The 22725-nt window shown below is 40.6% G+C and overlaps 1 protein-coding gene across 1 annotated transcript in view; it reads right to left on the bottom strand.

Moving 5' to 3' along the window:
- Positions 1-22725, bottom strand: part of opn7b.L (opsin 7, beta L homeolog) — a 38317-nt gene that overhangs the window by 8624 nt on the left and 6968 nt on the right. Inside the window, exons 2-3 of the mRNA XM_018234925.2 lie at positions 2432-2519; positions 624-786 (exon numbers count right to left, since the gene is read on the bottom strand). Of these exons, the coding sequence (XP_018090414.1) occupies positions 624-786; positions 2432-2519 (251 nt within the window). The remainder of the gene's footprint in view (positions 1-623; positions 787-2431; positions 2520-22725) is intronic.

The raw sequence follows: 22725 nt of genomic DNA, 5'->3' as shown, positions 1-22725 counted from the left end.
TTTTGCAAGCTGCACTCTACCTCCCGTTATAGTGATAGCGTTAGTTCACCTTTAAAGTATTTTATATTTTAGTTTACTTTTAGTATGATGCAGGCGTATTGATCTTTCTTTTCATTATTATTTAGTTTTTTGAATTATTAAGCAGCTCTCCAGTTTGGAATTTTAGCACCCATCTCATTGCTAGGGTTCAAATTACCATAGTAACCAGCCAGTGGTTTCAGTGAGACACTGGAAGATGAACAGGAAAGGCCTGAAGAGAAGAAAAGTAATAAAATAACAATAATAAAATAGCAATATAATAGTTTGGCTGGGGGGCTGCATTGGAAGTGGCAAAACAGTAGATGATTGTAAATATTTCAGAAAATAGAACAAATAAAAAATAAGGACCAATTGCAAAGTTGCTAAGAATAGGCCATGCTAGGGGTCATTAACTCTGTAAGCCAAGTGCAAAAAGCATGCCCCTTAATGCTTTCAATAAAGCATGAGTCCAGGGTCTGGCCGATAAAGTGCAGTGCCAGCAATGTCTTTAGTGTCAATAATCAAAGGTTACTTAACCCCTTAAATATCTGGACAAAATTTATGGGCATCCATATGTTTAATTTGTTCAGTTGTCCTCAAAGTACCTGTGTGCAAATAATGATGGAATCGCCAGAGGAAACAGAGTCCCGGTCATACCCAGATCACTGACGGAAAGGTTTACGATGAAGATCTCGGCAGGTTTCAGGATGGATCGCTTTCGATAGGCCACCAACAGCAGCATGGAGTTGCCAGAGAGAGACAACAGGCCTGGGGGCACATAAAAAGTTTTCTGGTTGTAGAATTACCACTTACATACTAGATTATTATTATTTCAGATATAAATTAGGGCAGTGGTTCCTACATTTTGGTGCTTAACCCCTGTGACCTTGTTATGAGCTAAGGGGGCCCAGCCTGAAGGCCAGTTAGGGGGAGATTTGGGGTGAGAGCTTATTTGTGCCCTGGGTACTCCTGGAAATATAGCAGAGTGACTGTTACCCCAATGTTTCTATATATCTGTAACCTTGTTATGAGCTAAGGGGGCCCAGCCTGAAGGCCAGTTAGGGGGAGATTTGGGGTGAGTGTTTATTTGTGCCCTGGGTACCCCTGGAACTATAGCAGAGTGACTGTTACCCCAATGTTTCTATATATCTGTAACCTTGTTATGAGCTAAGGGGGCCCAGCCTGAAGGTCAGTTAGGGGGACATTTGGGGTGAGTGCTTATTTGTGCCCTGGGTACCCCTGGAACTATAGCAGGGTGACTGTTACCCCAATGTTTCTATATATCTGTAACCTTATAATGAGCTAAGGGGGCCCAGCCTGAAAGCCAGTTAGGGTGAGATTTGGGGTGAGTGCTTATGTGTGCCCTGGGTACCCCTGGAACTATAGCAAGGTGACTGTTCCCCCAATGTTTCTATATATCTGTAACCTTGTTATGAGCTAAGGGGGCTTAGACTGAAGGTCAGTTAGGGAGAGATTTGGGGTGAGTACTTATTTGCGCCCTGGGTACCCCAGGGAACTATAGCAGGGTGACTGTTACCCCAATGTTTCTATATATCCCACTCCCACACCTTGTGTATTACTCCCTTCCCTTTAGACTGTATGCCTATGCATAGGGCCTTCCTCACCTTTTTGTACCTGTATTGATTGTGATGTTTGTTACTCCATATATTCTATGTATGTAATTCATGTGATGTAGTTGTATAATCACATTTACTTTACAGTGCTACGCAATATGTTGGCGCTATATAAATACATGTTAATAATAATAATAATAATATCTGTAACCTTGTTATGAGCTAAGGGGGCCCAGTCTGAAGGTCAGTTAGGGGGAGATTTGGGGTGAGTGCTTATTTGTACCCTGGGTACCCCTGGAACTATAGCAGGTTGACTGTTACCCCAATGTTTCTATATATCTGTAACCTTGTTATGAGCTAAGGGGGCCCAGTCTGAAGACCAGTTAGGGTGAGATTTGGGGTGAGTGCTTATTTGTGTCCTGGGTACCCCTGGAACTATAGCAGGGTGACTGTTACCTCAATGTTTCTATATAACTTTAACCGTGTTTTGAGCTAAGGGGGTCCAGCTTGAAGGCGAACAATCAAGCACTGCATATGTTTTTGCAGTCTTTTGGGGCATTGTCTACACTGCTTTGTAGATATCCAGCTAGTTTTCAGGCAGACAGTGATTGGGGCAGTAAACTGCCGGCTCAGTCTTAAAGTGTCTAGTTGGCAGTTTTATCGTTCTGTGTACGGCTAGCTTTAGGTTAAAAGCACATGTAAGTTTGTACAGCACTACGTATCAATGTAGTGTTATAAATAAGAATGTTTTCTCTGGGGGTAAAAGTTCCAGAAAAGCTACTTGGCACAAAGTGACAAGTCAGAATGTCCTCTAGCTGCAAAGTCAACTGTGTTCTCACCAAACACTGAATATAGAACTCCTAACACAATGTCGTCAGTTTTCGATATGGAGGAATAAAATTCCCAGGCATCTGATTTATTTCCCATCTGAAGAAGATGCAAAAGAAATTCAAGAAAGTTAGTTCATTATAGCTGTACTTACATTTTTATTACACCCAGTTAGGGAATGTGTTAAATATCATTGCTAAATGAATCCACGTACAGGTATGGGACCTATTATCCAGAATGCTCAGGACCAGGGGTTTTCCAGATAACTGATCTTTCCGTGATTTGGATCTTCATACCTTAATCTACTAGAAAACCATATTAACATGAAATAAGCCCAATAGGCTGGTTTTGCTTCCAATAAGGATTAATTATATCTTAGTTGGGATCAAGTACAAGCGACTGTTTTATTATTACAGAGAAAAAGGAAATCATTTTTAAACATTTGGATTATTTGGATAAAATGGAGTCTGTGGGAGATGGTCCTTCTGTAATTTCGGAGATTTCTGGATAACGTATTCTATACCTGTAATAGGAAAGGATAACACAGGAACAGAATAAAGAGGTCAGTGTTGAAATTAGTCTCATTTGGTGTAGCATTTGCCCTGGCCTTGAGAAAAGCAATTTTAACACTTAGGATAAGGGCTTAGATTTGGGGAGATTTAGTTGCCCGGTGACAAATCGCCTCTTCTTCAGGCAACTAATCACCTCAAAAAGCCTTCCCGCCAGCTAGAATCTAAATCCCCGGCGGGATGGCACTCTGAGTGCTTCGTTTTCCGAAATCGCCCGAAGTTTCCTTGTGAGGCAACTTCAGAAAACAAAGCTCTCCTATTGCCATCCCGCCGACGATTTTGATTCTAGCCGGCGGGAAGGCAGTTTGGGGAGATTAGTCGCCCGAAGAAGAAGCGGTTTGTCGCTGGACGACTAATCTTCCCCAGTAGCTTTGTGTGCCCTTAGGGGGTTGGTTATTTACTTAAATCCGAATTTATTTTATAACATCAATAAACCAAACGCCCATGCCCGATCTTAGCATATTTATTAATAAAAAAACTGTCTTTAATGGAATCGTGGAAAAACTAGATAAAATCGAGCGAAGACCCGAATCATACAAATTTTTGGGGCTTTTTTCACCGAATAACTTCAAATTGAGACAGGTCTGAATATGATTTTTCGGATTCTGCCTTTTTGCAGCATCGGTAATAATAAATCTCGAAAGATTTGCTGAACAGTTACACGAAAACAAAGGGAACATAGATCCTACTTATTAATTGCCTGTGCTGTTCTAACCGCATTATGACATAACAAATGATCTGACATCTAAATGCTCCCTTTATTTTCGCTATTCATCGGATACAATCGACATTCAAAGACTTTTCATTATCACTAAATGCACTCGGATCCTTTCACACCTTATTTTCCATAAATTGATTTCTTTTTTTTTATTTGAAGAGAAAGCAGTTGTGTATTGGTTTTCACCCTGCGGGCATGTATAGGCCAATTACTAGAATTACTGCTTAATCCAGCGCCTGGCGGCATTGAAAAGCTTTATAACAAGCAACTGTGGTTAAGTAACAAGGTCAGAATAAACTTTTATTAGATTCAAAGAATTAAATATATATATTTATATGGGCATTATTACTTACTCCAATATAACCACCAAGCATAACCTTGAGTAAAAACTGACAGTAAAAGGAATTACCATTATGCTAATGCAACAATAAAATAGAGTGGTTTTTCACCATCTTGTAGGAGTGAATCTTTGTTACTATGTATATAAATATATATATATTTATGTGCAAATGGATTTCTTTGGGGCCTACTTTAACCTTATAACAATGCTCACTGTTATACATTCCTGTGAAAAGTGCTTGTTGTCAGCCTGGGGCTCCCAGGGCCACCCTATAATTCAATGAAAAACAACAAAAGGTATAGAGGTTATATAGGCTCACATTGGAAGGGGGGATGATGGGAATTTTTCAAGACTGGGGCCCATAACAGCATAGGCTGTGTCTGTACATAACACCACTGTCATACAGTATAAATCTCTTATATACATCCAAAACAGAGAAAGAGGCATTGTATGTATCTATATCTGCACTTATACAGTGAGTCTAGCTCTAGGCATAGCTTATAAGTATGCAATATAAATCAAGACAGAGGTTTCATGGGCTTCTTCTGAGAAACACTTGTTCATCTGCTTGACTGCTTTACATCATAAATTCTATGGAATACGACTGCTGACACCATAGAATTTATGTTTACTCTTTGATCTATGCTGAACCACATGTTGCAGGTAAGCAAACAGCACACCAAGATCATAGATACCACAACTTTATAGATATTCTGCCACCCATTTCCACTCCCTGATATACGTATAGTATGTAACTACGCATTTTTAAAAAAATTAATTCTCGGCCTATGCAATTATATACGGTACTTTAGCTAAAATATGTTTCCTCATGCTATCCTATAGCCAAAGTCTCTTCCCAAAGACTATTATCCCACTGTTGCTATAGGCAACATCTCTCCCTACTATACCTGCTATCCCACAGTCACACTCCCTTCCCAAAGACTATTATCCCACTGTTGCTATAGGCACCATCTCTCCCTACTATACCTGCTATCCCACAGTCACACTCCCTTCCCAGAGACTATTATCCACTGTTACTATAGGCACCATCTCTCCCTACTATACCTGCTATCCCACAGTCACACTCCCTTCCCAGAGACTATTATCCACTGTTACTATAGGCACCATCTCTCCCTACTATACCTGCTATCCCACAGTCACACTCCCTTCCCAGAGACTATTATCCACTGTTACTATAGACACCATCTCTCCCTACTATACTTGCTATCCCACAGTCACACTCCCTTCCCAGAGACTATTATCCCACTGTTACTATAGACACCATCTCTCCCTACTATTCCTGTTATCCCACAGACACACTACCTTCCCAGGGACTATTACCATCTTTCCCTGTTTGTCTGTGGTTCCCTAAGATGTATTGAAGAAAAGTTTTTTGATTATGCTCAGACAACACTGCTTTCTCAATTTTCTAAACCTTATTAACTGGACCTGGGAATCACAGAAGATAAAGCCTTACACTGAATATTACACTGAATATAATTTGCACGCTTTGCATTCTTTCTATAACTTCAAATTACATTTACTCCCATTTGGGAATTCATATGTGAAATAACAATTATTTCCGTAACACACAGTAGGCTGAAATGGATCAGATATTTTTTCCATTTAGCCTGAATGCAATGAAACCCTAATTAAATGGATAATCATAGGAGCAGGTAGATAAATGGTCAGGCAATGAGAGCATAAGGAATAGTCAAATTACTAAATATGCCCGGAGATGTGTTTTCTTTTTATTCTCCCTCTTTGAAGCCCACTGAGGAGAAATGTATCACTTTCAATGTATTTCTTTCAGCCTTTGGACAGATGTGTGTATATATCATATTGAATTCCTCATGACAGTCTCTCTATGGCAGAAACATTAAAAATAGGCTAAGTAGGAGATTTGTGTGGAAGGGTTCACATGATGGGTAGATATAAATAAACATGAATTTGTAGTTATTTTATACAGTGCTGTGTATGAGACGTATTGTTCATGGGTGTAGAATGAATGCCAGTTTTCTTGCTATAAATCAAATTAATCAGTGCTCCTTGATTCCAGGGAATACACATGACTATACTTTCTAGGAATAGGTCTGACTTGAAAATATTTTATCTGATATTTACAAAAGAAGTGCAAAAATATTGTCACAATTCATAATCTTTTTGTAATTTCAGCACAGATGTGCCCATTACAATCAGACACCAGGGAGGATCTGGCCTGGCCATGTCTCTGATCTGCCCAGTTGGGCACATGCTTCAAAATATCTGCCGCCAATCTGCCCTAACTCTGTGCTAAAGGGCCAGTGCCCCTGCTTGCGATTACCTAAGGATCAAGTTTTGTTCAATTTACACCTCCAGTGGGTGTGTGGTGGCTGGTCCTCCTAGACCAGCATCTCCAGTATTCCTAACCCTGTCCCCATCCCTTCTGGTGATGGTCCAAAACTGGTGCCACACTATTGTATTCTCTTCTTTAAGATCTCACAGATGGGCTGGTCAGATGCAGGTGTATAATTCAAGGTGGCATGTGGGTAAAGTTAAATCTGGATTGGAAGAAAGAGGTTAGGTTTTAGGGTTCTGCCCTGCACATAACTACCTGGCAAGGTTCTTTGCTATACCCTAAGGCAGTGATCCCTAACTAGTACCTCGTGAGCAACATGTTGCTCTTCAACCCCTTGGATGTTGCTCCCGGTGGCCTTCAAGCAGGTGCTTCTTTTTGAATTCCTATCTTAAAGACAAGCTTTAGTTGCATAAAAAACAAGTATACTGCCAAACAGAGCCTCCTGTTGGCTGCAAGTCCACATAGGTGCTACCAATACCCAATCACAGCCCTTATTTGGAAGCCCTGGAAACTTTTTGCATGCTTGTGTTGCTCTCCAATATTATTTTATACTTGAGTGTGGCTCACTGGTAAAAAAAAAGGTTGGGGACCTAAGACATTTTTGGAAGACAATGGGTTAGGTTTGGACCCTGCACATCACTACCTGAAAAGATTCTTTACTATATCCTAAGGAATCTTACGGTCCCCAAGCATTTGTCAAGATTGGGATGGAAGACAATGGGTTAGGTTTGGACCCTGTACATCACTACCTGAAAAGATTCTTTAATATACCCTAAGGAATCTTAGGGTCCCCAAGCCTTTGTCAAGATTGGGATGGAAGACAATGGGTTAGGGTTGGACCCTGCACATCACTACCTGAAAAGATTCTTTACTATACCCTAAGTAATCTTAGGATCCCCAAGCATTTGTCAGGGTTGGGATGATAGACAATGGGTTAGGGTTGGGCCCTGTACATCACTGGAAAGATTCTTAACTACACCAAGGGGGCGATTCACTAACTTCGAGTGAAGGATTCGAAGTTAAAAAACTTCGAATTTCGAAGTAAAAATCGCTCGACTATTCGACCATTTGATAGTCGAAGTACTGTCTCTTTAAAAAATACTTCGACCCCCTAGTTCGCCATCTAAAAGCTACCGAAGTCAATGTTAGCCTACGGGGAAGGTCCCCATAGGCTTGGCTAACTTTTTTTGATCGAAGGATATTCCTTCGATCGTTGGATTTAAATCCTTCGAATCGTTCGGAATAATCCTTCGATCGAACTATCTGCACTAAATCCTTCAACTTCGATATTCGAAGTCGAAGGATTTCAATTCCTAGTCGAATATCGAGGGTTAATTAACCCTCGATATTCGATCCTTAGTGAATCGCCCCCAAGGGATGTAATTAGGTCCAGTGCCATCCTAGGCACCAGATTGTAGATCGCCTCCCCACAATCTGCAGAATGATGTCACACATGTGGTGTGTGTGTGATATCACTTCTGGTTAAACAGCACTTCCAATACGTCTCACTGGGCCCTGTACCCTCTCTGAGGCGGCTGGGGGGATTTTTAGGATTTTTAGGCACAGGCCCCTGGGTGACTATATATAAATACGGCTCTGACTATACCCCACGATGTTGGCACTGGGTGTGAAAAGTTCACTTGTGCTTTATGCACCACAGAAAGTAGAAGCAGCATCTGGTGCCAGAATAGCTGAGCACTAATATATGCCAATGTGGAATTTTGATGGGCACATTCCTGCATTCATTTTGGCACTTGGAGATGGTAAATGAACCCTATCAGCTCTTTTTTGGCTAGTGGAAAGTGCTGGACAGCTGTGTATGCTGAAGGAATCTTAGAGCCCCTAAACCCTTGTCAGGGGGGAATTGTTTAGAAAGCACCACTGCTCACACATTCATTGGCAATGGAGGGCCGATATATATATATATAAATATATATATATATATATATATATATACACACACATCTAGCCACTTCGATAGAAAGAGCAAGGAATCTGCTTCCCCCACACAGCACCAAGCTTTGCCTTCAGGTGTTACTGCCTGCACCATGCTGAACAGAAATCCTTTCTATAAATACAGTATATTGTATTTAATTTCCATTTCTGTCAATCAAACATGACCTGCATTAAATGTCAGTTACACCAGATCCCAGTGCCTGTATAGTGGGAAGCCCCCACCTGTGAGTGTGAGCACTCAATGTGTAGGAATTACAAAGGGAAATATGTTGCTTTTTACCCAATTTGTTACATTTGACAAATTTAAAAAAAAAAACACAAACATGCTATGCAAATAGGTATTATAGCTATTTTACATTGATTTACATCAGGTGTGCATCTATGGAAAATTCACTTAATTGCCTTTCCATGTTATTTTTCAGTTTGTAGGCTGCATTATTATTATTAGCTGACAGTTCTGAAGGACCAAAGCATTCCACGGTGCAGTACAACAGGAAACAATCACGGGAAATGCTAGCGGGATATAATTAATTAGTACTCTACCTGTCAGTGCATGAAGTGTAAAAAAAATAAATTAATTAAAAAAAAAAAAAAGAAATCATATATATATATATATATATATATATATATATACATCTACAACAATGGAATGCTCTGGACACACAATAAGCTATACCTCAAACTGTACTGTCTAAGGAAAACAATGTGGCACCTCCTTCCCATATGTATAAATACAAATATACAGAGAAGGAATGTTCTGGGCACACAATAAGCTATACCCTCATACTGTACTGTCTAAGGGAATCAATATGGCACCTCCTTCCCATATGTATAAATACAAATATACAGAGAAGGAATGTTCTGGGCACACAATAAGCTATACCCTCATACTGTACTGTCTAAGGGAAACAATATGGCACCTCCTTCCCATATGTATAATACAAATATACAGAGAAGGAATGTTCTGGGCACACAATAAGCTATACCCTCATACTGTACTGTCTAAGGGAAACAATATGGCACCTCCTTCCCATATGTATAAATACAAATATACAGAGAAGGAATGTTCTGGGCACACAATAAGCTATACCCTCATACTGTACTGTCTAAGGGAAACAATATGGCACCTCCTTCCCATATGTATAAATACAAATATGCAGAGAAGGAATGTTCTGGGCACACAAAAACTATATTAACAACAAGAGCCGCTCCAACGATGCTGCTGTAATTCAACACCCACACCTTCCGTAATCAGCATGGAAAAATGAACACAGTGTAGGCTCAAAAACATGATCAGGCCTAAAATTAAGACCCTGGGGACCAAAACATGCCAGGCCATGCAAATCCTGTTTTTGCTCTGATGCTTTAATAGGATGAAATAAAGATAGATTTAACATTTCGGATGTGCGGCTTTACCCTGTGCAACTGATGCAATAAACTATACCCCCTAAACTGCAATGCCTCAAGCTCACAGCATCTACTCCCTTCACTGACATGGGCCCAGCAAGAGGATCATCATTTGTGCCTGACATTCGAAACACGGCCATAGTGCAGTCAGCACTGCTGAAGCATTAGGTAAAAAAAAAAAAGATAAAATCCCATTGCCCTCTGGTTCAGTATATTTAATCGAAAAGCAATAATTTTAGCGGTTATTTTGGTTGCCACAAGGTTAACGTCTGGCCCCGTTTGGCCACAGTCCTGTAAATGGCCTGATTATTAGGCAAGTCCTGGCCCCGTGCACAGTCTGTGAGACGTCTGATGATTTCTAACTGTCACATTGTACAGTGTCCCTGGGACATTACCAGCTCTAGACAATTGTGTCCTTCTCTGCCGGCCAATATCCAATGGGTTTTTGTAGGACAAGGACATAAAGAGGTAAACTTTGTATTCAGTAAGTATACAAACTGTATGACATAGCGTAATAACTGATAAATATCTTTTTGTGATTTTCACATTAAACAAATGAAATTAAAATGACAGTAAAAAATATGCCGATAAAGAAAGTATGCAGCATTCATCATGTTATTATCAATGACCATGAAGAAATATATAAAAACGAAGAAAATAAAAAGTTAACTAAACCAGTGGATATAAATACAATAAAAAGAAAAAATTAGCATCTGGAATGCCAGACCACCCGATAAACATTCATTTTACAACTGAAGAAACCACATTATTTGAGCACTAGTATTGGAGTTACAGATCTCAAAATAAGGAGACCAGATAAGCCTAAAAGACTCTTTGGAATGACTACCTTTTGTTTTAGCTAATAAGGCCAACTAAGCTGGTTCATGTAAGAAATGGTGTCCGATAATGAGGGAGATTCTTTTTGCAACCAAAAATGAAATAAAGCTTTCCTGGAAGCCGCTAGAAATAAAGCAGCCAATAACTTACTCTCGTGGGAAATAGAATTCATCTTAGGAATTGAAGAAAGCTTATTATTGTCTAGATGCAGCAAAGCAAAACATGGAGACAATTGAATTTTTATCTGCAGTCTAAAATTCAAAAAACTACCCTCCAAAATATTTTGGACAAGTCCATTGATAATGGAAAACAGGCACATTAGTCCTGTCACATTTAGGACAATATGATACAGGACTATTAGAGGTACCTTTAGAACATTTTTTTTCCCAAGTGGATAAGCTTAAAATGCTGTACCCTCCAGCTGTCTGCTAGAGTTAATTTATTGTATAAATATCTTTTTATATGTGGGCATACAGGAGTGGACCATGGCTGTCCCCATTAGATGCCACCTAAAGAGTTTTAAAGCTCACCAAGGTATGTCAGAGAATTTAAACTATTCTTATTGATGTCATTCTGAACATAACGAAATTTAATAATGTAGCCTTTTATCCATAGTTATATAAGTGGTTAAGGCAATCCTTAAATTCAGTTGGAACAAGGACCATTAGTAGAGGTATAGGATCTGTTATCTGGAAACTCTGAATTACAGAAAGGCCATCTCTCATAGAGGCAAATTTACTAAAGGGTGAAGTGAGTAACGCGGGAGTAATTTTGCTAGCGAAGGAGATAGACTCTAGCGGTACTTCACTCCCTAACGCTCTGGCGAATGGACATAACTACGCAAATTCACAAAGATGCGGATTTTACGGAACGCCAGACTTGCCTTCGCTACCTCAGACCAGGCGAAGGGCAATAGAGTAGATAGGCGTTCCTAAAAAAAAATAGTTAAAATTTATTCTAAGTCCCAAAAAACGCTGGCGTCTTTTCCTTTTTTCAGGGTGATAGGCTGAAAAAGAACGTAAATGTTTTTTGGGGTAACCGGCATCCCGCCTACATTTCCTAACATATGGCACAGACATAAACTATACAGTGGGCTCATGTGTAGGGCAATATAACAACTTTATTTTATTTTATTAAGGTTTCCCAGGTGTAGTGTAATGTATTTGCTGCAACATATACGTCCATTCAACTTTAACTTCCCGATGTATGCAAATTAGCCAACGCTAGCGCAACTTCGCTTCGCTTGGCGCAGTTACGCTAGTGCAACTTCGCCAGTGTTCGGCGCCCTGGACGCAACTTTGGATTTTAGTTAGTTAACGTTGTCCTGGCGAATCTACGCCTGGCGAAGTGTTGCGATGTGAGCGAAGCTGTCGGTGGCGCAATTTCGGAGGTTTGTGAATTTGCCCCATAGACTTAATTTTACCTAAATAATCAAAATTTTTAAAAAGGATTTCCTTTTTCTGTGTAATAATAAAACAGTAGTTTGTACTTGATCCCAACTAAGATATAATTAATCCTTATTGGAGGCAAAATCAGCCTATTGGGTTTATTTAATATTTATATGATTTTCTAGTAAACTTAAAGGAAAAGCAAACCCTAAAGTTAAAAAACAACTACCCCCCTACCCTACACAGACCCACCCTCCCTCCTCCCCCAGCCTAGTTGCAAATGCCCCAAAGTCTTTACTTACCCATCAGTGCAGATTCTGTCCAGCGGAGTTCACGGGAGCCATCTTCAGCCGTTTGGTAATCTTCGGGTCTTCTCCCGGCGCTTCGGAAATTTCTGTTTCGGCGCATTCACAGTAAACAGAAAATTGTTCCAACTGTGCATGCACCGGTACGGCACTTACTTCCCGAAGATTACCGACGATAAGAAGATGGCTGCCGTGAACTACTCAGGACAGAATCTGCACTGAGGGGTAAGTAAAGACTTAGGGTCATGGCTGGGGAGGAGGAGGGAGGGGGGTCTATGTAGGGTAGGGGGTAAGGGTTTTTTAAATTTAGGGTTTGCTTCACCTTTAAGGTATACAGATCCAAGTTACAGAAAGATCCATTAAACAGAAAACCCAGGTCCCGAGCATTCTGGATAACAGGTCCCACACCTGTATTTGATGTTTAGGTCAGCTCCTGTCATTGGTAGACAAAAGTATGTACCTTTAAATAGATTGCTGGTGTACAGGGGGCAAGGGGTGAGCGGCCAACTTCTTCTAATGGGGCATAGATTTATAAATACAGAGAAAAAATCTGGATTATTTGGATAAAACGGAGTCTATGGGAGATGGCCCTTCTGTAACTTGGCCCTTTCTGGGTAACGGGTTTCCGGATAATGGATCCCAAACCTGTACATGGTGATTTCCCTCCCCAGAGACCCTAAGAAAACAGCCCTCTTTTAAAATAGCGATTACAAAAACAGACTTATGGAGTTCGATCTATTTCCCACACTGCTTAGTCTTATGATCTTGATAATTCTCACTCTTCAATCATAATCCCTTAGGATAGGAAGTTTATTGCCGGGGAAAGTGTTGAGATGAAAGAGGCTTCATTGCCGGAACAGTATTTCACACAACGAGACAGCCAAGCTCAGAACACAGAGACTGTGAATTAGCAGAACATTTAATGCTGGAGGGAGTGAAGTGTATCTGTTTATACGGTTACTGGAGACTTCACTGAACGGTGAGACTTCTAGAAACAAGGGACCAATGAGCGACCCCGCGGCTTCGTAAAAAATTTGTGTTGGTGAAAATAATCCCTGTATTCCACTGGCAGTTTGTGTGCGTTTTAACACTACTGGGTCAAAGCATTGCTCGTACTGAGTCACATTCACAAAGTAATAAAAAATAAATAGATAAATGATAGATATTCTGCTCTATTTCTGCCTCATTTGACTTCTAAACTTAATGAAAACAAGTCTCATTTATCAGTTTCCCCAGACGTACGATGACTAATAGGATTCTAGCAGTGAGTTGATATAGGAAGATAAATCCCCCTTATTGCAATTTAGAATCAACTGGAGTGTGCCACTTTGAGTGGGGGTGGAGGATTTATCAATACTGCACAAAGGGGCTTTCTCATTTTCTCAGCATTCTGGTTTCCCCTTTCAAGGCTAAAGAAAGCTGATCCAGTATTTTGAAAATATAATAGAAGTATTTTTATACAAAAGGGAAAAGTGTTGGAAGGGTTATTGCCTGCTCTGCTCTTATTTCCCTACAGAAATAGGGATTGGTAGCACTAGATAGGTGCCTAATATATAAGGAGAGAGACAAGAGGAAAGTGTTGGAAGGGTTACTGTCTGCTCTCTCTCATTTCCCTACAGAAATAGGGATTGGTAGCACTAGATAGGTACCTAATATATAAGGAGAGAGACAAGAGGAAAGTGTTGGAAGGGTTACTGTCTGCTCTCTCTCATTTCCCTACAGAAATAGGGATTGGTAGCACTAGATAGGTACCTAATATATAAGGACAGAGACAAGGGGAAAGTGTTGGAAAGGTTACTGTCTGCTCTCTCTCATTTCCCTACAGAAATAGGGATTGGTAACACTAGATAGGTACCTAATATATAAGAACAGAGACAAGAGGAAAGTGTTGGAAGGGTTACTGTCTGCTCTGCTCTCATTTCCCTACAGAAATAGGGATTGGTATCACTAGATAGGTGCCTAATATATAAGGACAGAGACAAGAGGAAAGTGTTGGAAAGTGTACAGAAATCAATATTAATCAACACTAGATAGGTGCCTAATATACACTACAGTAAAACAGTGTTTTCTTTTATTACTATGTGCTGCCAGGCACCATTAGAGGTGAAGTATTCTTTCATGAAAAATATTGGTAATTTCATTATGTTTAACTGAAAATGAAGTGTTCGGTCATTTCATTCTGTAAAAAAAATCGACCCTAGAAATTGTGCTGAGATCCATCAAATAGAGTTTCCTTTGAAACGTAGTTCTGCCCAGTGTGTCTCCCGTTCTAAACCATTTACATATTTCCAATTTCTCATTGTAATAAAGTGAAATGTATTCGCCGGATCGGATCTCAGCGTGTGGCCAATAATCCCCCGGCTTTAATGAAGTGACGCCACAAGCGATAAAGGAATTCTAAACTGTTAAGTGAAGAGACCGTAGCACGGAGAAAATCTCTCATTGGATCGGCTTGAGAATTATGGCTGGTCTCTTGTTCTCATGCACGTGGGAGTCTCTCCCTTGTTCCCTTCATGCATGAGTATGCTGAGCATATTGTATAGGGGATATCTGTACTGACTGAGTCAGACAAAACCAATTTTTTTCCCCTCGAATTTCAAGTTGATTTCCCATCAACTCGAAATTCGACTAAAAAAAGACCAACCTAAAGGTATTAAGAAAATCAGATTTTTTTAACTTCGAGCGATTAGGCTGTATTCGTTCGTTCGAATCGAATTCGGATCGTATTTAAAAAAAACTTTGATTTATCAACGTCCATCAAATGACTCCATAGTTCTAGGAGGTTCCTTATAGGCTAAAACAGCAATTCGGCAGGTTTTAGATGGCGAATAGTCGAAGTGGAATTTTTAAAGAGACAGTACATGATAAATTTCGATATTCTCATTTTTTTTCAAATTCAAATCGGATTTTGGACTATTCCCTAGTTGACACTAAAATTAGCTCGAAATTCTTGATACATCTGCCCCTTAAAGTAACTAAGTATGATGTAGAGAGGGATATTCTGAGACAATTTGCAATTGATTTTTATTTTTTATTATTTGTGGCATTTGAGTTATTTAGCTTTTTATTCAGTAGCTCTTCAGTTTGGAATTTCAGCAGTCTGGTTGCTAGGGTCCAATTAACCGTAGCAACCATGCATTGATTTGAAAAAGAGACTGGAATATGAATAGGAGAGGCCTGTATAGAAAGATGAGTAATAAAAAGTAGCAATAAAACTAAGGAGGTTATTTACTAAATTCCGGTCTGGCTTTTTGGGGCAAAACTTGAATTTTTATAGTTTTTTTTTAAACTCGCGTTTTTCGAGATTTAGTAAAATCCAATGAATCAAAAATCCTGAATCCGAAAATCTGCCATCTCAGACCTGCTGAGGTTGTGTATAAGTCACTGGCAGAGATCCCTGTCCTATTTTACAGTTTCTGTGGTCTGCAATGGAATTAGCCCGAAAATCCCACTAGTGATGGGCGAATAAATTTGGCAGGCGCGAATTTGCGGCAAATTTCCACGTTTCACTGCTGGTGAAAAATTCGCAGACGTCAAAGACTTTTGGACGCGCGTCAGAAAAGTCGCTTGTGTCAAAACCATCGAGCATCAACAATATTCGAAATTTTCGAGTATCGCGTTTCCAGCAAACCGGAGAATCGCCCATCACTAAATCTTACCATTTCGGATTTTTCGGGCAAAAAATCTGGAGAAAAAGCCCAAAAAAAAATTAATCGTGCGATTTGGGAAAAAAGAGTTTTTACCTGAACAGATTAGATGCAGCTTTTTAAATAATAAATAAGGTAAAATTGGGTATTATAGTTTGGTCGTGGTTTTTTTTATATTATTTGGATTTTAGCAAATAACCCTCCCCATGTGTAGCTTTACAAAGCATTTGTTTTTTAGATGGGGTCATTTGAAAGCTGAAAAGAGTCAGAAGAAAAAAGGCAATTTTTAAAAAAAACGTTAAAAAATAAATAATGAAGACCAATTGAAAAGTTGCTTAGAATTAGACATTCTATAGCATACTAAAAGTTACCTCAATGGTGAACCACCCCTGTAATGGACACAGACAGATATGAAGTTGGTGATGAAATCACTGATTGAAACAGATGACATCACCGATTGAAACAGATGACATCACTGATTGAAACAGATGACATCACTGCTTGAAACAGCCCTATCAAGATCATTTCACTGCCAAGGGTTTATGTAAATGCTGCTCCAAGTAATGTTTTATGTGCGGAGAGGAAATAAACTGCCAGGGAGATTGGGCAGCTCATAACTGTGAGTGGTTCCGATGAACTTGAAACGTCTCTGTATCATTTCCCTAATGCAGTTTGCCAATTTTTTATAAGGGGAAGTTAAAATTGCCATTAAACTTTTAGTTTAATGGAAGCGATGACATTATTAACAGACGACAATAATTTTTTTACTTTTTTATGTATGTTATTCAGGTATTTCACTTTTTTCCCTGCAGCTGCATAGTTTGGTATTTAAAGGGGAAGTTCATTTTAAAATGAACCTGGGGGTTTCCAGATCCGGAATCTTTCTGTAATTTGGGTCATACCTTAAAGGGTTGGTTCACCAAAAAATAATAATAAATGAAAACCAATTGCAAATTGTCTCAGAATACCCCTCTCTACATCATACTAAAAGTTAACCCAAAGGTGAATAACCCCTTTAAGTGTACTTAAAGGAGACCGAAAGGTTAAAACGAAGTAAATTTTATCAGAAAGGTCTACATAAATACACCAGTAAACCCTCAAAGCAATGCTGCTCTGAGTCCTCTGTCAAAAGAAACACAGCATTTCTTTCCTTCTAATGTGTACTCATGGGCTTCTGTTTTAGACTTCCTGTTTTCAGCTTAAACCTCCAGGGCTAGGGCTTGAGCATGCTCAGTTTGTTCCTCCCCTCCCTGCTGTAATCTGAGCCCAGAGCTATGAGTGAGCAGGGAGAGACTCAGGCAGGAAGTGATGTCACACCAAGCTAATATGGCAGCTGCTATCCTAAACAAACAGAGAGAGCTTCTAGAGCTGTTTACTCAGGTATGGTAAAGCATTCTGCAGAATAAATATAGTCTTATAGCTTGCACTATTGTGGCTAATCTATTGGCAATAACCTGCTTCGGGAACTTTCCTTCTCCTTTAAATATATTTTAAATATTAAATAAACCCATACGGATTGTTTTGCCTCCAATAAGGATTAATTATATCGTTTTTGTGGGATAGAGTACAAGCCACTGTTTTATTGTTACAAAGAAAAAGGGATACTTTTTAAAAAAAAATTAGTTATTTAATTATAATGGTATCCATGGCCATGGCCTTCCGTAATTTGGAGATTTCTAGGTAAAGGGTTTCCAGATAATGGATCCCATACCTGTATTTAAAGGGTTAGTTCATCTTCAAGTTAACTCTTAGTATGTTATAGAATGGCTCATTCTAAGCAATCAATAAATATATATAGGTATGGGACTTGGGGTGTTCCAGATAATGGATCTTTCTGTAGTTTGAATCTTCATACCTTAAGTCTACCAGAAAATCATGTAAACATTAAACAAACCCAATATGCTGTTTTTGCTTCCAATAAGGATTAATTATCTCTTATCTACTGTTTTATTATTAAAAATTGGAGAAAGCTTTTCTGTAATTCTGAGCTTTCTGGATAATAGGTTTCTGTCTAACTGATCCCATATATATATATATATATATAGCCTGTGTCTGGTCTAGCAGAAGATCTCCTGGAGGGGGGCTCCTAAATCAATTCATTTGGGGTTATTTCCATTAAACCTGCCATTGGTAGTTCCATAACAACAGAGACTCCCAGCTCGCCCTTGACACTGAAGCAGTTATTACTGACATGACCAGTGTTGCGTGTATCGCTGCACGTGAAGCCGACATATAATCACGCGGCGCGGTTTTATAAAGGAGACGCCGTATAGATTCTCTGAAAGATCTGTGAAAGTCCTTGGAAAGGAAAATGAAATCATGGGAAAGGGAGAAGTTATTTCTGGGCTCAGGCTCATTCCTGTCGTTGATGAATTGGTCAGTAAATCTTAGAAATCAATGACGGAGCCTGGTGATATGCTTGGCTGGTTCTAAATAGACTAAGGAATTTGCTATGGAGGATACTGGATGGACTCATAAGAACAGTGGAATAGCCCCCTAAAGCCTAGTGGGGTTTATATTAGTGATGAGCGGGCCGGCCCGATACCCGCGGGATCCACAACCTCGCACCACCATTTTCGGGTGGCTGTTCTTCCTACTCTCCCCACCCGCCACTTTATACTGCCGGCTTCAGACTTCTGCTTTTGTAGCCGCGTGCCTGCTTACCCCGCCCCTTTTGTGACATCATCAGCAGGCGGCACGGGTCTATAAAAGGAACCTGGAAGTCAGGCTCGGGTTTAACTCATCCCGCACATCACTAGTTTATATGCTAAGGGGACGCACCCAAAATTCTGCCATGTTTATTAGGGATCTTACACACGGCCGTTTTCCCCCTGCATTGCGCTTTCTTCCGTTCAGCCGCAGGGAATCATAGTCGCACTTAATTATTTTGAAGGGGGCTGTACTCACACAGAGACGCATGTATGCACTGAACGCAGATGAAATGCAACATGCTGCGTTCTAACTTGCGTCTGGCGCTTACATGCGTCTCTGTGAGTACAGCCCCCTTCAAAATAATTAAGTGCGTCTACTCCTGCGACTCCCTGCGGCTGAACGGAAGAAAGCTCAACGCAGGGGAGCGCAGGTAAAAATGGCCATGTGTAAGGGTAGAACTACATGGACGTTTTCGGCACAATCCGACGAGCTGCAACAGAACGCCGGATTCAAATTGCATGCAACGGAAATAAGGTAAGTGAATGCATGGTGTCGCAGTGTTGATCCGACGCAACACGACTGCACACTGTGTCTGCATCCGACAGTCTTGTCGCGTCAGATCAACGCCACCATCCGACATTTCCATTACTTACTTTATTTCCGTCGCATGTGATTTGACGCCGGCGTTGTTTTGCAGCACGTCGGATCACGCCGAAAAAATCAATGTAGTCCTACCCTTAGGCTGGGGTTGCAGAGTAGGGCCCAAACCCAAAAGACAATTTCCTGACTGTGGCTTTTGAAATTCCAAAGACTGCTGAAGTCCATAGGCTGCAAACCCTAAAATATTATAGGGGTCATTAATGATACCTGTGACCTGTTGAGGATATTTATTGATGTGTTCTTGTAATAAAAAATGAAGACCAATTGCAAATAGATTCAGTATATCACGCTCTACATCATACTAAAAGTTCATTTAAACGTGAACAATCCCTTAAAGGGATACTGTCATGGGAAAAAACATTTTTTTCAAAATGAATCAGTTAATAGTGCTGCTCCAGCAGAATTCTGCACTGAAATCCATTTCTCAAAAGAGCAAACAGATTTTTTATATTCAATTTTGAAATCTGACACGGGGCTAGACATATTGTCAATTTCCCAGCTGCCCCTGGTCATGTGACTTGTGCTCTGATAAACTTCAATCACTCTTTACTGCTGTACTGCAAGCTGGAGTGATATCACCCCCCTCCCTTTTCCCCCCCAGCAGCCTAACAACAGAACAATGGGAAGGTAACCAGATAACAGCTCCCTAAGGGTAAGGCCACACTAAGCGATAGCGCGGCGATTTGACTCGCCGCGACTATTCGCCGCGACTTTTAATCCTCAATCGCTGGCGAAACTTTGGCGCTGGCGTCTATGGGGAATCGCTGCGTAAAAACACACGCGGCGATCTTTTTTCTATTGTCGCTCGAAATCGCCTCGCTAGGCGATTTCGAGCGACAATAGAAAAAAGATCGCCGCGTGTGTTTTTACGATGGCGATTTTGCGCGATTTCCCATAGACGCCAGCGCCAAAGTTTCGCCAGCGATTGAGGATTAAAAGTCGCGGCGAATAGTCGCGGTGAGCGGTGAGTCAAATCGCCGCGCTATCGCTTAGTGTGGCCTTACCCTAACACAAGATAACAGCTGCCTGGTAGATCTAAGAACAACACTCAATAGTAAAAACCCATGTCTCACTGAGACACATTCAGTTACATTGAGAAGGAAAAACAGCAGCCTGCCAGAAAGCATTTCTCTCCTAAAGTGCAGGCACAAGTCACATGACCAGGGGCAGCTGGGAAATTGACAAAAGGTCTAGCCCCATGTCAGATTTCAAAATTGAATATAAAAAAATCTGTTTGCTCTTTTGAGCAATGGATTTCAGTGCAGAATTCTGCTGGAGTAGCACTATTAACTGGTGCGTTTTGAAAAAAACATGTTTTCTGATGACAGTATCCCTTTAAAGAATCAAAAGGGGAATTGTAAAAAGGAAATCTTTTGTACCATGCATATCTTTTAATACTAAGAATTCCAATAAGAATATATCAGCACAATAAATACACTTTCAGATGCATATAATCAGTTTTTTCCTGCTGATTTTAAGCAATGACCTTTTCCTAAATGGCGCTTAGTGAAAGCATTAAATGGAATTGCATGCACATTTCACAGGAGATGGAGGGGAAGAGAATAAGGTAATCTCACAGGCTTTGTAGATCATTTAAGAATGTTATTTAGGGAAGCAGCACAGGTTATATCTGTGTATCCAGGGCACTGGGAAATCACACAGTTAGAGGAAAAGGTAACAACTGTGAATACGCCGAGCAAGATGGTTTCTGACACGGCTGTAAATTGGAAATGCAAATATCGCAGACGTTTAGCATGTGCAGAAAGGTGATCATTAGGGAAAGATGGGCTCTTTCATATGGTAAATCTCCTCCAGTGATCTTTGTCTCCTGCTCTTTATTGATTTGCCGAACCCCACTGGGAACTGAAAGCATTTCGAAAGACTTTTCACTTAATGCCTATTCTTATCGGGGGCTTCCTCCTCGCTTTAAAACTTGTCAGGTTGTAAATGGTGAGAAATGTGGATGCCTGGCTGAATGAAGACCAAAGAGACGCAGTATAATATCAAAGATTTTTTATTTGCAGTGGCAATAAAGCATATTTTTTAAAGGGTAACTAAAAAAAAAAAAAGAAAAGATAAGTTGAACCCTAACATGTTGTATTGACCAACATACTATGTAGTTGCTGCAGTTTCGTGAAAGCATTCGTGGGCGGTGAAATGTGCAAATCCACCGCAAATCCACCGCAAATCCATGCCTGGCGAATTAATTTGCCCATCACTAGTCTCTTATTCAAATCAATGCATGGTTGCTAGGGTAATTTGGGCCCTAGCAACTGGATTACTGATATTGCAAACTGAAGAGCTGCTGAATAAAACGCTAACCATGGTCACAAGGTATATGCATCTTTCTGCCCCTTGGTAGGGCCAGAGTAGGGAGAGCCATTAGGGCTGCAAGCTGGGGTACAGTGGCATAACTATAGGGGAAGCAGACCTCATGGCTGGGGGGCAGGTAACAGGGGTACACTTACTCTATAGTTCTAAAGATCTACCCAGCCACTCGCCTACCTTTGAGTGGGGACTCAAGGGAGGACAAATGTAAGGAGGCAAAATGTTATTGTTAAATAGTTAATATATAATTATTTTGGCCACTAGGTGGCAGTGAGTCATACGTTGTTGGTAGTGAAGAGTGAATAAAGCAAACAGGACCAGGAAATACAGTGGCCGTTCTGGCAGTGATAGAGGAAGGTACAGCAGTCTTTGTTAGGGAGAGGTGAGGAGAAAAGGTTGTGCCGCTGTCTACCTGTTATGAAGGACAGCAATGAACTTCAACTATTCAAGAGAAAGTCTTCCATACCTGGTGTCTTGAGTTTACACGCAGACAGGAGGATGGGGAGGCAGAGAGCAGAAGTGGGCCAACTGGGGGCCGAAGTGGGTCAACAGGGGGCAGGGAGGGATTGCTGTGTACTGGGTTCCGCCAAAGATTTTTTTTTCAGTGGGGGCCCACCGCACACTACCGGGCTGACAATAATTGGTTGTTGACTTTTGTGACCAAAGCAATGGCATCTTTAATCAATATCTGATTAACGTTCATTCAAATATAGATTGGGAAGAACTGAAAATCTCATTGAGTGGTCCTGTCCCTGTGGGTATACCCAGCACCCCATGTGAATAAAGGCTGGAGTGGGTGTTTGAGTAAGACTTTCCCAGTGTATGAGGCGTGTGCAGGGCTGGGCCAATAGTGACAGTACACCTGGGCACAGGTGCTGAGGGGAAGCAAGTGAACCCTGATTAACTGTGAGACTGATATTAAACAGCCTAAACTGCGGGGCGTTAATGATACAGAGATTGTGGAATGACGTTGCAGAGAGTTTAAGACGGAAGCAACAGTAGTTTTGCATTAAGCCAGCTTACCAGTGGAAACATGCACTAGTAAATCGCAATAGGTCCCTAAAATAAAGCACAATACAGCTGCAATGGGTCAAGAGATAATCTAGTCTCTCTCTCTCTCTAAAAATTCACCCCTAGTGCAACTGTAAATCCTCAGCCCC

The sequence above is a fragment of the Xenopus laevis genome, chromosome 9_10L (assembly GCF_017654675.1).
Source record: "Xenopus laevis strain J_2021 chromosome 9_10L, Xenopus_laevis_v10.1, whole genome shotgun sequence".
Classification (NCBI taxonomy): domain Eukaryota; kingdom Metazoa; phylum Chordata; class Amphibia; order Anura; family Pipidae; genus Xenopus; species Xenopus laevis.
Note: the sequence above shows the minus strand (reverse complement) of the source record. Positions and strands in the feature narration are given on the sequence as shown.